This window comes from Aphelocoma coerulescens, chromosome 4 (genome assembly GCF_041296385.1).
Source record: "Aphelocoma coerulescens isolate FSJ_1873_10779 chromosome 4, UR_Acoe_1.0, whole genome shotgun sequence".
In the NCBI taxonomy this organism is placed as follows: domain Eukaryota; kingdom Metazoa; phylum Chordata; class Aves; order Passeriformes; family Corvidae; genus Aphelocoma; species Aphelocoma coerulescens.
The window spans coordinates 40,896,840-40,911,803 of NC_091017.1; the positions used below are offsets into that span (position 1 = coordinate 40,896,840).

Consider the following 14,964-nt stretch of genomic DNA (forward strand, 5'->3'; position numbering starts at 1 on the left):
TTCATCTGTGCACATCATGTGCTTAGATAATCAAATTACTGTGTTTCATCATCAATAGTTTCACAGTGCTAGAGCAAAAATGAAGGTGCTACAACCACTGTGCAGATAAGCAGAAGTAGAGCCACAATTAAGAACACAACTAGATTTAGAACTTGGAGCATTAAGCTAAGTCATCTCTCCATGACACTGCTTTCTAATGCAGACCTACTAAGGTCCCACTTCTACAGTGAAGCTCAATACCTACTTGGGTAAGAGACAACCTAACAGATGTTCACCATTATTTGATTAGAAGAACTTTAGATTCCTAAAAGAACTAATTTTCTTATTTTTACCAAAAATGTTTTCTAAAATCCTTATTAGTACCTTTTATTGTTGTAAGGCTTGTTCTGACATATTTCAGGCGACAAATAGTACGGTGTTCCTATGCAAGTGCGTGCCAACTCTGCAGTACTAAGAAAAAAAGAAAGGATAGATGTTAACTGGTTAACTCACATGAAGTGCAGAGATTGTGTTTTCCTCAATCAAAGCAACTTAAATTAAGTCAGAGGAAAAATAGCATCAAAAAGGAGTTACCTGTTCAGAACTCTTGCAATTCCAAAATCTCCCAGCTGTATTGTTCCATCTTTGGTTAAAAATATATTCTTGATAGAAAAATGTTAAGAAGTCTGGTTATTAAAATATTCATACAATTGCACACTTTTTGTTCTCTACACGTCTTGAGAAGAAGAAAGTTTTCTACCATTCAATCTCCCTGAAGTCATTGTTATTGACTAGTATGGAACACCAGACTTATAAAAGTCCTGTTTCACTAAAATGAGAAAACACTACTCCATATTGTCAAACATAACCTTTTCTGTCCCCACATAAATACGTAACACTTGTAGTTTCATCAAATAGCCTCATCTGTTTGAATATATAAATCTCCTGCAGACTGAAGAAGTGTTTCCAATATTAGAAATGTTTCCAAAAACAAACTAGCAAGGTATTAATGCAATCACCTGGGAAGACAATTCAGTTTAAAAATAGCCACCTACATACCTGTGACTTTATGTCCCGATGCAAGATCTTTCTATCATGTATGTGTTTTAGTGCTAAACAGATTTGTACAAACCAATCCAGAATCTATTCATAAAAGAAAACACAATATCAATGTCATCATTTATCTGAAAACCTCCCCACTTACAAGATATTATCAAATCAGATTTTTAATTGTAACTATGGATTTTACCTTCCTCCCCCCTTTACCCTCTTCATTTATCCCATAGAATAATTAAAAACTTAATAGTATTGTCACTATAATGCAAACCTTTTAATGAAAGATGCTTATTACTCAAATTTGATATTAAGCTTGAGACTACTATTTTCATTATGTATTATAAACCTAGAAGATGGATTTGATTGGCTAAAATGCCTAAGATGTGGAACTTGCAAATTAAAAGATTGTACTTTTGCTGTAACCCATACAACAAGTCTTCTTACACTCATTTAATCGACTAAGAGTCCTAGAAAGCCCTACTGGTGCTCACAGAAACACTTATTTTATATAGTAACTTTGTGTATCTTATCTTAAAAAGAAAAATATTACAAAGTAGATTTTGATGAGAAAAGCAACAAACATCTAACTAGAAGATTATGAACAAGTCAACGCCCTCTTTTTGGCAAATTTGCAAAAAAATCACAATTTAAGAAGTGACTAATGACAAGAATTTTGCCATGTGAATGGTAGTTTTACATTCACTACTTAGAAGTATGTACATGACAAAATTAGAGTATAATGCAAGGCATAATTTTCACTTTTCCACTTGAAGTCCTCCTTGTAAAAGTGAGGTCAAATGAGAAAAATTAGAAGTTTTACAAATTACATCCCAAATGTTTCATGAATACCATTTTCTAAATACTATAAATAGACCTAATATACTACTAAGGCTTTCCAATCCCAGGTAAATTGAGATCCTACTGGAAGCAGACATAAAAGCATAGAAACAGTTTACAAACAAACATGACAATGCTAACAAAAAACCCACCCTGAATCCTAAATAACTTATTTTTACTTAATTTAATAAAATCCGTACCTAAAATCCTCTCATTTATTCCAAACTCTCCCACTTCTCTTTCACTACAAATGACTTTATAACCAGTTTTGTGGGGAAAAAAAAATATATTGGAAGTATATCAGCAGAATATTAAATTTTTATTAATGGCAAGATGAACTCTTCAATGATGCCAACTCCATATTTCCATATTTCATATTATTGTAGTTACAAAGTATATTATTTTATACTTATGACATATGAAAAGCAGTATTACAATACAAAAATCCTATGCCATTACATCTTTAAAAACATTATTTCAAAGGTTGAAGAATATTCAAGTTGTCTTTCAGTATTTTTCATGTCTCAGATTTGGTTTTCTTCACAAGAGGTCCAATTTTTTTAAAAGCATCTTACACATACAGGCAAAATCTCAAGTAACATAACCAGGACTTCCAGCTATATTTTCTTTCTGTTTTTGGGTTTTTTTTGGGTTTTTTTGTTTGTTTTTTTTTGTTGGTTTTTTTTTGTGGAGTTGGTTTTTTTTATTTGTGTTTCAGTTTGGTTTTGTTTTTTTAAGATACTACACTGACCAATGGCAACAAGAATGACTATTTGAGAATCGCCTTTTAGATTAAGCAACCACACCTATAACCTGAACCAAAATAATTTAAAATTCATGAAAAGGTATCCTGCAACAAAACACTATAGCAGCAGTTTGCTGTTACCTGATCTTCAGAGAACAGGATTCCTTTCTGGGCATTTATTTTTTTAAATAGGTCTCCTCCTTCACAGTAATCCATCACTATGTACAGACAGCCATTTTCTGTAAAGTAAATGACCAAGTATTTCAAAAACACAAAAACAAGACCCTTCTTCACTTAACTTTCCAAATATCTTCACTACAATAATAGAAAAAGCAACAAAACATTTACTTTTTCACGTGCAGCTTCAGATATAATTTATTAGTTCATTTTTTCAAACTTCAAACAAAAATATTATTTTGAGTTTCACAACCTAATTTTCCCATTTTGGTAGCACTGGGTTATTTTGATAGGTAGAGAAAAGAATTACATCTATTGAACCAGTGCCCCAACATAGCATTCAACACCACTATGAAATTAAAGGTGTCATTTTATGAATGCAATATAAAATCAATATTCAAACTGCTTTCAAATATCCTATAGATCCCCCACCCCAAAAATAGGGATCTTAAGTTGCACCTCTACTTGCCTTGTTCTTTCTTGGAATTTTACCTGGACTTGCCAGAATACAACCACCATCAACTGTCATACTAGACATGCAGTTTATTTCAGTCTGAAGAACAGTAAGAGAACTTCCAGCAGACAATGAGAGATGGAAACAATTATTTTCTCATTTTTGAATGGAATCTGGGGAGACTTCAAAAAGTCCCATGCAAGTTTCCAGTAGGAGGTATGAACAAATATAATACATTTCATTCAAAGTTATGGTTTTCCCAGTTACCAATGGAAAAACAGGTTAGGCAGAAGCAAATTGCAAGCTGCCAAAAGTGTAAGAGCTACACTACTCACATACTAGGCATGATTTTGAGAAGAGATGAATAACTGCAGCAAATCAGTCACGTGCTGCTCAAAAGAAAAGAACTCCTATTTTATGAAAAAGTCACAGCACTTAAAAAACACTTTGAATTAAAATCAATTGAATCATCTAAGTCACGTAAATTTCACTCCCACAGAACAATTCTGAAATCTGCTTTTCAAAACATCAAACACTTAAAGCTGTTTCTTTATTTGGTGATTTTATTGTTATTATCTTTAATTATTATTATTTTAAAATATGATTCTAGGAGTCTGGACTTCTTGCACTCTACTGCTGAAATAAGTTACGTTTATAAACTTTATATTCAATATATTCAAAGACAATGTGTCCCAGCAATAAAGATGCGACACAAAGTCTTGTGAATTATGGACTACAGGATCTACCTTGTAAGAAAAAAGGAAAAAAGCAGTCTTAAAGAACAGGCCTCTATCACAAAGAAGGCAGCACTGTGCATTTCTAAACCAGAAGTGTGGCTGAGTAATATGATTATGTTGCAAAAATCTAATTTAATGAATAGAAAAAGTGAAAGCCCCAGGCCTAAGAAAGTCAGCAGAAAGGAGGGAAAAAAGAAGAGACCAGAATCTCTGAACAGCACTTCAAATAATATTTAGGGGCTTTTAATAATATTTTAACTTTTATAATGGGGTTTTGGAATCTTTTTTCTGTTCTGCCCTTGTCCCAAGACATTCACTGTGAAGACAATGTAGAATTCTATTTCTCCTTCCTTTATAGCCTGATGAAGTAAACAGTCCCATCTATTTTTCCAGCTCTGGAAGCAGTATGATTGCAGTTACTGAAGACTGAACTCTGAGACAACAGACTTGGACATGAAACTGCTCTTGCTAGGTTATCAATATCCAAATTTAGACTGTAATTTAACCTACACAAGCATTCCAGTTGCTAAGGTATACACAAGTATTCAAGGAGACTTACGCTCTGGAGAAACAAGAGAATATCTTGCATTTAAGCATCAACCAAAATCGATGCATGTAACATATACTCATGAATATTTGTTACCTTTTTTTCTAAATTACAATTCTTTTTAAACATGGATGGGAATTGTGAAAAAAATACAATGGAAAATAATTGAAGTAAGTAATAAAGGTACAAAAAATACTGATTAAAGAGAGAAAACTCCCTGACTTTTAGACTAAATGCAGTAAGTAGTGCAGAGTCACTCACGTTACTTCAGGTTCTACTGTATTAGTTCACCTTACCTTCAAATGACTCCCTATACAGGACAATATTTGGATGTTTCATGTTAGCCAAAACAGCAACTTCTCTCCTTGACTCTTCTCTCTCCTTATTTGACATCTTCAGAAGGAAAATAATGATTTGTGAGAACAGAAATACAAAAAGAATGGATCACGAATTCATTAATAATAATTACTCACCTTAGAGATGTTTATTTCTTTAATAACATACTGTTGGCCATTTTCTTTAGCTTTGACAAGTATTGCTTTCCCAAAGGATCCTTCTCCAATCTTCCGTACTTTGATATATTTATCCATAGTTCTTGTCTTAAGGCATCCTTACTTGACTCCTGGAAAAAAATAACAACACAAAAAACCCACAAGTAGATTAAATTAGGTGTACTGAGCAATCTAGCCTGATCAGGTCATGGTATATATATATATTATTTTTTTTTGCTCAAAACGTTGATCCATTTGTCTCTTCAGTTGCTTTTCTGTAAATCATCAACTCTTAGTCTCAATTCTGTTTTGGTATAGTTGGCTCAACAAGGGCCGCATAACTAAAACCTGTTTCATCTTTCATTTTGACTAAAAAGGATCTGTTTTATCTTTAAATAATCTGTGCAGTCAGTGCCAAGGCTTCTGATTCAGCTGGCACACACATCATAGAACTATAGCACTTGGTTGACAATCTTTCGTTCAGCTTTACTTGGAAGAAATACAATGGGGGCGAGGGGAATCCCTATGCATTGTTTCTTAAGAAGCACTAAATCCAGTTTTTTTTATCACTATAACGAAGCTAAAGAGGGACTGAATTACACAGATCCCCACCACATTTTGAATTATTATTCAGTACAGAGAGGTGTGGTCTTAAGTCTGACTGAAAGACTTTTTTCATACTGCATATAAGACAAATCATTACAAAATAGCGCCAATCACTATTTTTCATGTACTGTCTGACCATTTAGACTACCTTTTCAGATTAAAAGGAGTATTCAGCTGAATTTTGATGGTGTTTAAGGTTCTATATTAAAAAATACTTTGGTAAAACCAGGACACTAAGAAACTGCAAGTGGAGGCTTTGGTAATATACAGATGTGTCAGAACAGCAAAGGGAAAGGGCAAAACAAAGACCAAACTGACAAATGTCAGAGCAAATTTACAGTAGACTAAAAGATCATATTTTTACATCAAAAAGAGCTTCCATACCCTGAGGAAGTTTCCATAAGCTGAAAAAGACAAAAGGGTCCTACAATTTTCTGCATTTAAGCCTCACTTGCAAGAACTAATAGCATTTCTGCTTTGCTGTGTCCAGCTTCCTTCCAACAGGAGATCCTAGTAGCTTAGATCCATACTTCACACACATCACAGGTCTCACAAACAGGGTCTCTCCTCAATTTGAGATAACGTTTTTGTTTTTACAGAATTACCATGTATAGACACAGATGCTGCTTAACAGGACCTATACCATGAAAGCAGCCTAAAATGAATAAGCTTGATTAGCACAGCACAACAAAACGAGAGATCTGAAGTAATCTGTTCTGCAAAAGAGGAGATACGAAGCCTACTAAGACTAAGCATAACTACCAGGAAATGAAAAAGTTAAAATTACAGGCCTGCAGTGTCTTGCTAAGGTTGTTCTTTTTTCTTACAATACATAAAGATAGTTTAATGTTAAGTTGAACTTCTAAACATAAGAAGGACTGGTATTAACTTCAATATTCTCTTGCAGGTAACAGTAAAAGCACAGCAGGTGGGACACAACTTGAACTTCACATTACTTTACGGAAGTTCTCTTCCTTCCCTACTTTATGAAGCAACCAATGTTGTTCTACAGTTAAACCAGCTGCATGTGTAGCTTAGGGCTCCTACTGCATACTGCTCTGTGCAAATACAAACAGTCAAAAACCAGCCTGTGGGAGAGAAGTTACAGTTCAGTCAAAGCGGGTATATAATCTTCTATGAGTTAGATAGCTCATTTGTACATGTGGCAAGGGAAAAATAGGCGTCCTGAGAAAGAACATCAGCGCCGACAGGGCGTTGTCTTTTCAAGCCCAGAGCAGTAAGTCAGTTCACCCACCACAGACACGCAGGAAAGCGGCGCAAGTCACACCCCAAAGCAGCCCGACCGACCAGAGCGCCCGGCCAGGCCACGGCGGCGCGTACGGGGAGAAGCAGGGCAGGGCAGACAGGGCAGGGCAGGACAGGGCACGGGCCGAGACGGGCCGCGCTCCGCAAGCGGGCCCCGCCAGGCCGCCGCCCCCGCACAGCCAGAGCAAGCCCAGCACTGGGGCGAGAGGCGCGGCCGGGAACCCCCCGCCCCAAGGAGGCTGGGAGAGACCAGCCGCTACCTGCCCGGCTCCGCAGAAGGGCGGCCCCGCCCGCCCCGTCCCCACCCTGCCTCAGCTTCCCCCGCGCCCACCCCGCCATACCTGCCCGCCGCGGCCGCAGCCGCCCAACCTGGCCTCGCGCCTGCCAAGGCCCCGCCCCCCGCCCCTATTGGCGGCCCCGCCCCGCAGCTCGGCTCTCATTGGGCGAGCCCGCAGCGGGGCGGGGCCGGGGCTCTGCCCGCCCGCCCTTTCCGCGTTAGCGGCACTTCACCCTGGTAACGCGCGGCCGGGGTCACGTGACGGGCGGGGCGCGTGCGGCTGTCAGCGTTCTGTGAGGGGGGAACCTCCAAAACCAGCTACAAGTGTTTCATGAACGACCCGCGACCCACAGCACCGCACAACCCGGCACCGGGGTATGTGTCTTCCCAAGGACAGCCCTGGGGCAGGGTTCCTAGGGGGAAGCGTGCCCCGGCGGGGCTGAGCGCAGCGCTTACCGGGGAGGGTCGGGCTGCACCTGTGGCTCCTCCGTTCCCGACTCCAATGCGCGCCTTAATGGCGCTTACGGGCAAAAAGCCTCGTGATTTACAACGCGCTTTCTCAGTCCGAGTGCCACGATTCATCACCCGGTGGGCACAGGGCACGGCGCCCTCCGGGTTTGTTAGCTTTGCACATAAACGGACCAGCGGGCATTTTCCTTAGGAAAAATAAAGAAAGTCCACCTCTTGACATGTTTTGGTGGAACTTTCATTCGCTGTGTGTTAAGTGAACCCCACACTGGCCTCAGCACCTCGGCTGGCAGTACCCAGGAGTTCTGTGCTCAGCCCGATACCTGCGTTTTCTCTGCAAGTAAAACCCTTAAGCTCTCGGGGCCCCGCAGCGCCTGGAATTTAGAGGCGGCGCAGTTTAGCCCGAAGCCGAACGATGCCGCGATGCACCCAGGATCTCTCTGCCTCCTTTACCTGGGAAACCGCCTCCACCCCGTTCTGAAGCGCGGGACTGTCCTGCCTCCCCCTGGACCCTCAACCCACCCTTGCAGCGAGGCAGCCCGGCATGGGCCCCTCCCGGGCCGCCGGGAAGCCGCGCCCCTCTGCGGGCGGGCGGGCGGGAGCGGGGGACGGACCCGCGCCGGGCGGACCGCGGGAAGCAGAATCAGCAGTGACGGCGACGATGACCGCGGCGGCCCGAGGGGCGCCGATTCTGCGCGGTGGGAATCCCCGCCCTCCCCGGGCCGAGGGGGCGGTGCCGGGCGGCGGAGCGGCCGCGGGTTCGGGGGCTGCGCCCGTGTCCCGCTGGCGCTCGGAGGGAGGATGAGCCAGCGCCTCCCAGGGGAACAGCGGGCGGCGCCGCCCGCGCAGGTACGGGCGGGGCGGGTCGGGGCAGGCTCGGGTCCCCCCGCGGCCCAGGGACACGGCACGGGAGCGAGCGGGGCCGAGGCGGCGGAAGGAGGGGAGCGGGCGGCCGGCAGCCCCCGCCCGCCGAGCGGCTGCTGCGCCCCCGCCAGCGAGGCGGCTCCGGGCGGCCGGGGGCGGGAAGGGACGGACGTGGTGGCTCCTCGCGGACCCCTCACATCGTCCGTGCGCCTCCCCTGAAAGGCCGGGATGAGGGGGGCAATGCCCCGCGTGTTCGCACAGCGTAAACACAGCATGTTTACACCCTGTCACCCCATACCGGTGTTCTTCCGGGCAGCGCTGGTGCGCACACGGAAAGCGAGGGGCTCTGCGGCTGGGAATGTCCAGGGTCTCCTCCTCACGTAACCAGCGCTGGACTGATTATTCTGCATGAGTTGCTCGCTTTATGTTGGCTGATGGGTTTGGCTAGTAGGGCCGCTCTTGGGCAGTGTAACGAGGTAATGGGCTCCTGTTGGAGCCTCGTAATTAAATGGGCGTGTAGGTCAGCGAGGTTAAAACTGAATATTGACTGCATTATTTCATATTATCTTCCCTACTTGTCCAAAATTCTTCCCTTCCCTAGCCAAAACCGCAGAAATGGCCGTAAAACAAGTGTGTATCAATTCTCACCTAGAATGAATGGCTGTGAATGTGACAGTGGAAAATCATGTGCTTATAGTGAACTATGTTCAGTGTAGCATAGTAAATTTGCTGTGTCACACTTTAAAGTACTAAATTAGGTAAAATAGGGCCTTACAACCAAATTTAAAGTGTTTCTGGGGCTAACCTGTGTTAGAATAGATGCTTCAATGTTTTGGCAACATATTGGTAAGTGGTAGTCATTTGGGTGTGAGGACTTGCACATCATTTTTGAGGGTGTGAGACATCTGAAGTTTGTAGGGCAGAGTTTGTGAGAGAAATTGTCAGGTGAATTGGTGCTTTTTGCTTTTAGATGCTTTTCTTTTTGGTAGACCTGTGAAAGGGTTTATGTTCTGTATCCCTTAGCAACAGAGATACTTCTTTGCAGATACAGCTATTTGAATGAAGGATGTGTTGGTATGACAGATTTGAAAGCAGATAGTCATCAAAAGTGTTTCTCTATTTAAGAAAATGTCAATATGCTGTAATGTAAAATTAAAAAAAATATTTGTGCATTATAGGAAACATACCTTTGTGAAGCATAATAAAAGAGAACTCACCAGCTGTCTCTATTGGTTTTGCTAAGATAAGTCTTTCACTGACTGATGTAAATTTGACGTCTTGTCTCTTTGGGTGGCAATCAGATGTAAACTTGCTGCAAAGCTGTCAGAGCGGGAAAGAGTTCTGCTCTGGGAAAACTACAGGTAGTTTGAAACTTACAGCTTGAAACACAATGACTCTGCATCTCTGTGCAACACACCTGAAAACAGAATTTACTTGGTGTTCAGAAAAACTGAGCTTGTTTCTTGTTTGCTTCTGTTTAGTATTGGTATGTGGTATGTCAGTCCTGTTTAGTATTGGTATGTCAGTCCTAAAAATTCTTTGCCTAGAAGTAGTAATGTCATACACAATGTGTATTGTAATGTTTCTAGAAACATATTTTACTTGTTGTATTCCAAGGTTTTCTTTGCCCAAATTTTTACAGTGCCCTCTTTGAATGGTTTACTATTCCACTGTTCTCTCTGTGGTGCACACTTGCAAATTAAAGTCATCTTAGGTAAAATCCCCCCTGCTTCCTCCCCTCTTCTCCTCTTGCAACAGTAACAAGCCTATCCAAATTCTTGACCAGGAAAGATACTAGAAGCTCTTGGCCTTTGCTCTTTGGGACTGCACTGCTCTGAACCCCTTTATTTTATGAATTTGTCAGCATTTTTCTCATGACCATGTTTATACTTCCTCTTGTGCTCTCTTGCACACCAAATTGATGTTTGAGTAACCTGCAAGTGAAAACCCAATGTGCTGGTTACTCTATGAACAGGTGGCTGCATAATATATGTTCTCCTGTTCACTGAATATACAATTTGGCTTCTCCCCCACCCCCCAACTTTGCTTTGGGGTCTGTGTGTGTGTGTCTTAACTTGAACAGCAGAGTTGCATTCCTTGAGTGTAAGCACTAGAGCTGGGACAACTGTTCCAAGTTCACAACCATTGCCAAAAGGCATTCTAGGAACATTGAGATAGTTTTTTTTCTGCTCTTATTTAGCTGACTTCATATGCATGTGGATAGGTGTAACTGTGAAGATCAAGTTTTCAGGGTAAAGTCTTATAATAATTTGGCAGTAGGGATATTTTTAACTTGGTCATAAAAGTAAAAAGTAGAATAGAAACTCTGCTGCTGAAGAGATTTGTGCCAGAAGTGATAGTGCCAATTTGAGTTAATTTCCTAATTCTCAGACTATTTTGCATGTTCCTAAATTTCTTGCTTTGGTGCCTTGACAGCAGCAGTAACCCAATAAACTCCAAAGGTTGTCAGCAGTGGCAGTGGTCATGTGCATGGAATTGCTTTTGTACTCTCCCTGTTTATTTTCCCAAGACTAAGGTTTCAACTTAATGCCTGTGAGCAGGTTCCTGATTCTCTCGTCCTTGTTTCAGTTGTTCCTTATGTCATAAGCTGAAAGTGCAGGTTCTGTGTTATCTGACTTGCTAAAGTTGTTTGGGTGTCAGGCCAGCTTTTACCTGTGCTTGTGAACAAGGAGGCTCTGCAATACAGTACTTCGTGCTTGTTTATATGCCATGCTTTGGAAACTGAAGATGCTCAGAATATTAGAAAGTTGACAATTACAAATTTTTAGAGTCGTTTAACTTGAAACTTGTTTTTGAATTTTGAAAGCCTTTATAAAATAATCTGAGAGAATAAAGCCTAGACAAAACCATGCTAATTTAAATTGATTATGATAAGAGGGTTGTAAATGCATAAAAATTTTTTTCTGCTGGGAAATGTGCTCTGCTTTAAAAACATAGAAACTGAAAAATGTAAATTGTTGAGATAATAATTATACGTAATGAACTGATATTTTTTATTACTGGAGAAGAGAGTTGATGAAATAATTCACAGCTTTCATGCGTAATAGAAATGATTCTAGACAAAGCTGTTAAAATAGTTACAAATCCGTTTACATCTGGAGTGTCCTTATTAGTTTGTATTGTGTAGTCTTGAGTATATATTCCTGGAAAGGAGTGTGTAGAACAGAATTTATAACTTCATAGTGGGTACCAGCAGTTATTTTTAATTACTTCCAGAGAGTCTAGACAGGTATTTTCCTCTTGAACTTTCTAGGCATTCGGCTGTTTTGTTTGTTAAGCATCTTCCTTAGGCTTTCTAGTTACAGGAGTGGACTGTTCTTACTGTTTGAGGGTAAGGAGAAGTAGTAAATGAAAAAGTGAATTAAGTTCAGTTCTGAAGCACAGACCCTTTGATAAAAATAGTCTTTTATTTTTGTGCCTTTATAAAGGCACAAAGTTAATTTCTGGGCATAGGGCAGCACATGGGATACACATCATAAAGTCACCCCAAGACATTCTGTTACTTTTTTTTTCTTATTTTTGATATATTTTGATAAATTTCTCTAAAAAGTTCAGACAAGACGAAGTACTCAAATGTGCATTTTTCATGTTCATTCTGGAATAAAATATAATGAAGAAATGTTTCCTAATTGAAACAGTAAAAGTGGCATTTCACTTCAGTACTTTGTTTCAATTCCAGATAGAGCTACTGATTTAATATTTTGACATCCTGCCAGTTTAAATTCAAGTACTTGTTTTCCTGAAAGATAAGTTTGTGTTTGAGTTCCTTCCACTCTTCTCTTCAAATTAGTGTTCTCTGCCAGATTTTTTGGATTTTGATGTGTTATCTGCAGTTTTTGATCTACTGCAGCTTTTCCCCTGAGTCTTCCGCTTTTAATTTGTCTTGTGTATATGTTGGGAAGAAATTTCAGTTCTCCATATGCTTCCAAACACATTCATTTTCTGATTTTGAAAGATGAATCTATAAATTTCTGGAGTATATCTAGGAAAGAAAGCTGAAAATTTCTTTAACTGTTATTTGACTTTTTGCTTCTTGTCTTGCAGCCAACTTTAAATTATTATCAGTCTTACAGACTTAGCAGTTTTCTTCTGTTTTGTGCTGAGATGTGAATATTCTTTTCAGTTAGGCAGTAAAGCTTCTAAGACACCTGAGGAGACCTAACAATCTGTGCACTAAATATTTATGTCATTACCACAGTTAGAAAAATCTAGTGTTTATTCCTAACAAATTTTAAAGAATGTTTTATTTCTTTGGATAGGTAGAGGATGGATTATTTTTAATAAATTTTAATCTGTGAACTGACCTCATCTCTGTGGTTATGTAACACATTTAAGATAACTCACCTTCTTTGCAGTCTGTTAGCTAGAAGTCTTTTAGTAAACTATAGGTGATTTTTTTTTTGTAATATTAAAAATCTCTCATGAGCCGAATTGCCTTTTTTCCTCGTAAAATACTCACTTTGAGTCTTGTTTTCAGCTTGATACCACTATTGAACAGTAAATTTCCCTCTGGACTTTCCTGCCAGAAGCTTGTCTACCATTTGTAGACCCTGATAAAATACACATTATTTTAGGAGATGCCCTTGTCAACTTTTCAAGTAGGTTTTACAGCTGGAGAGAAGAATATTCGAGTGAGGGGAACCTGCTGTGCATTCTGAACTGCTAACACACTTGATTTAGTAAATACTTTGCTTTTGGTGCTGTTTGTGCATCTAGAGCTTCACTGCCTTTTGATTTTTTTTTAATCTCCTTTAGTTAGAATACATTTATATATTTATTTCATCCTTTGAAAATGACCAGAATGCCCACCAGTAATGGTTGGAAGTGCTGTTTTTAGAAAAATGAGGTGGCTTCTCTGTAGTCCAGCAAAGGATGTCATCCATGAGCCAGATCCAGGTGTTGATCACAGATCACTTCAGTCCTTCCTCACCTTGCTGCCTTAACACTGTTGCTTGAGAGGAAACAGAGCAAGCCTATTGTCAGGGCTCCTTGCTATGAAGTTTAAATAGCTGTTCATACAGCTGTCAGTTTATCCCTCTGCTGCTGTGATGTCCCTCTCTTAAGGGGAAGGAAGCACTCATAATTTGTAAATGCTCGTAGTCAAAAGGAACAACAAAAGTCAGAGGGTCTGCAAACAATCAAAGTTTGTTAGTACGTAATACACTTGGCATGGAGGTTGCTATGTTAGTGCATAGAAGCGCATGGCAGTGGGCTTTGGATAAAGGGATAGGGTGAAAGGGAAGAGAGAAAAAGAGATCACTAGTCCTGGTTTCAGCATTAGTCCAGCTGATGAGATGTCCTGGGGGCACTGCCTGGGCTTGCTGGGGGTACTTTTTATAGATAGGTTTCCTCACCCTGAAGGCAGGTTTCTTGCTTTCTGTGCAAATTACCCATCATGTGCAGTCCATTCTTTCAGACCTTTCTGGAAATGGGCTGTGGAGCTTCTGGGATCTTGGATAGTCTTGAGCCCTCTCTACAGTCTATACCCACACCTTAGCCTCATTCCTGTGCTTGTGCTGTCCTGTGTTGTGCTTATCTCGGAACTAGACCAAGGATGTTTGTCCCTGGGGAGTGCTGCCCTACATCTGCATGGCCCCTTCTCCAGCCATATCTTGTTCTTTTTCATGGCATGTTAGTACCAACAATCCTTGTCTGCTATTGCCAACAATCCTTGGTTGGCTCCACAGCCACCCAGCTATCAGTGTTTGAGACGTACACATTAGCCCCTTTTCTTCTGGGATTCTACAGTTACACATACCAAGAGGAGTGCCCGGCCTTTTTTTGTTTCTGGTGACCAAATGCCTGACACTTCTAAAAGAGTACAGTGGGTATGTTCCTCTTTAGCTGGTGTTTTCTTCGCTCCTTTGAAGCTGGAAAACTGTTAGGAGGGAGAGTAAGTACCAGGAACCACCAGGGGTCCCCACAAGATTTCACAAGTAGTGCTCCTGTGACTGTGCTGTATTTTGGAGAGCTCTATAGGATATTTTCCTTTATCTCAGTGGCTTTAGCGTGCCTCTAAAGAAATTTTAATTCAGACCTTAAACAATCTGTGGTAGCTGCTGTTATTGAGAAGATGCTTAGAGCTAAACTGGGGACAGTGGTGCTTTTTCAGATTCCTATTTGACAATACTGAGTTATATTGAACTTGAATGAATTTATCTGAAAAATTCTCAGCTCAGGTGTGACCCTGAACTTAGGAATCTGTACACATAGTTAGGGACTGCTCAGTGCATTTCTCTGAAAAGTTGAAGAAAAGTAGTATGGTTAACAAGATTTCTGGTAATTCTGGTGATGTGTAAAAGCTCCGCTCCATTGTATAACCCTCAGATGACTTCAACACAAGTCCACATGAAAAAGAAGCAAAACCCTTTAAAAACTGTAAAGAGACACTGTCGCAGTGTCTTTTCATCAAACAGAAAATGAGCATCGTGACCTAAGA

The 14,964-nt window shown here is 40.7% G+C and overlaps 2 protein-coding genes across 20 annotated transcripts in view; one reads left to right on the plus strand and one right to left on the minus strand.

Moving 5' to 3' along the window:
- Positions 1 to 8,893, minus strand: part of NEK1 (NIMA related kinase 1) — a 47,730-nt gene extending 38,837 nt beyond the window's left edge. For 8 of the 18 annotated variants that reach the window (XM_069013707.1, XM_069013705.1, XM_069013698.1 and 5 more), the window contains exons 1-7: positions 6,885 to 7,174; positions 5,006 to 5,154; positions 4,829 to 4,925; positions 2,759 to 2,856; positions 1,039 to 1,122; positions 574 to 641; positions 364 to 450 (exon numbers count right to left, since the gene is read on the minus strand). In XM_069013707.1, coding sequence (XP_068869808.1) covers positions 364 to 450; positions 574 to 641; positions 1,039 to 1,122; positions 2,759 to 2,856; positions 4,829 to 4,925; positions 5,006 to 5,122 — 551 coding nt within the window. In that variant the 5' untranslated portion in view covers positions 5,123 to 5,154; positions 6,885 to 7,174. Of the gene's footprint in view, positions 1 to 363; positions 451 to 573; positions 642 to 1,038; positions 1,123 to 2,758; positions 2,857 to 4,828; positions 4,926 to 5,005; positions 5,155 to 6,884; positions 7,177 to 7,236; positions 7,282 to 8,093; positions 8,173 to 8,802 lie in introns of those variants that run through there. The other 10 variants (XM_069013703.1, XM_069013709.1, XM_069013708.1 and 7 more) reach the window with 6 other exon arrangements.
- CLCN3 (chloride voltage-gated channel 3) overlaps positions 8,374 to 14,964 on the plus strand; it is a 65,970-nt gene continuing 59,379 nt past the window's right edge. For both annotated transcript variants that reach the window (XM_069013712.1, XM_069013714.1), the window contains exon 1: positions 8,374 to 8,489. The gene's annotated coding sequence lies outside the window, so the exon portion shown is untranslated. The remainder of the gene's footprint in view (positions 8,490 to 14,964) is intronic.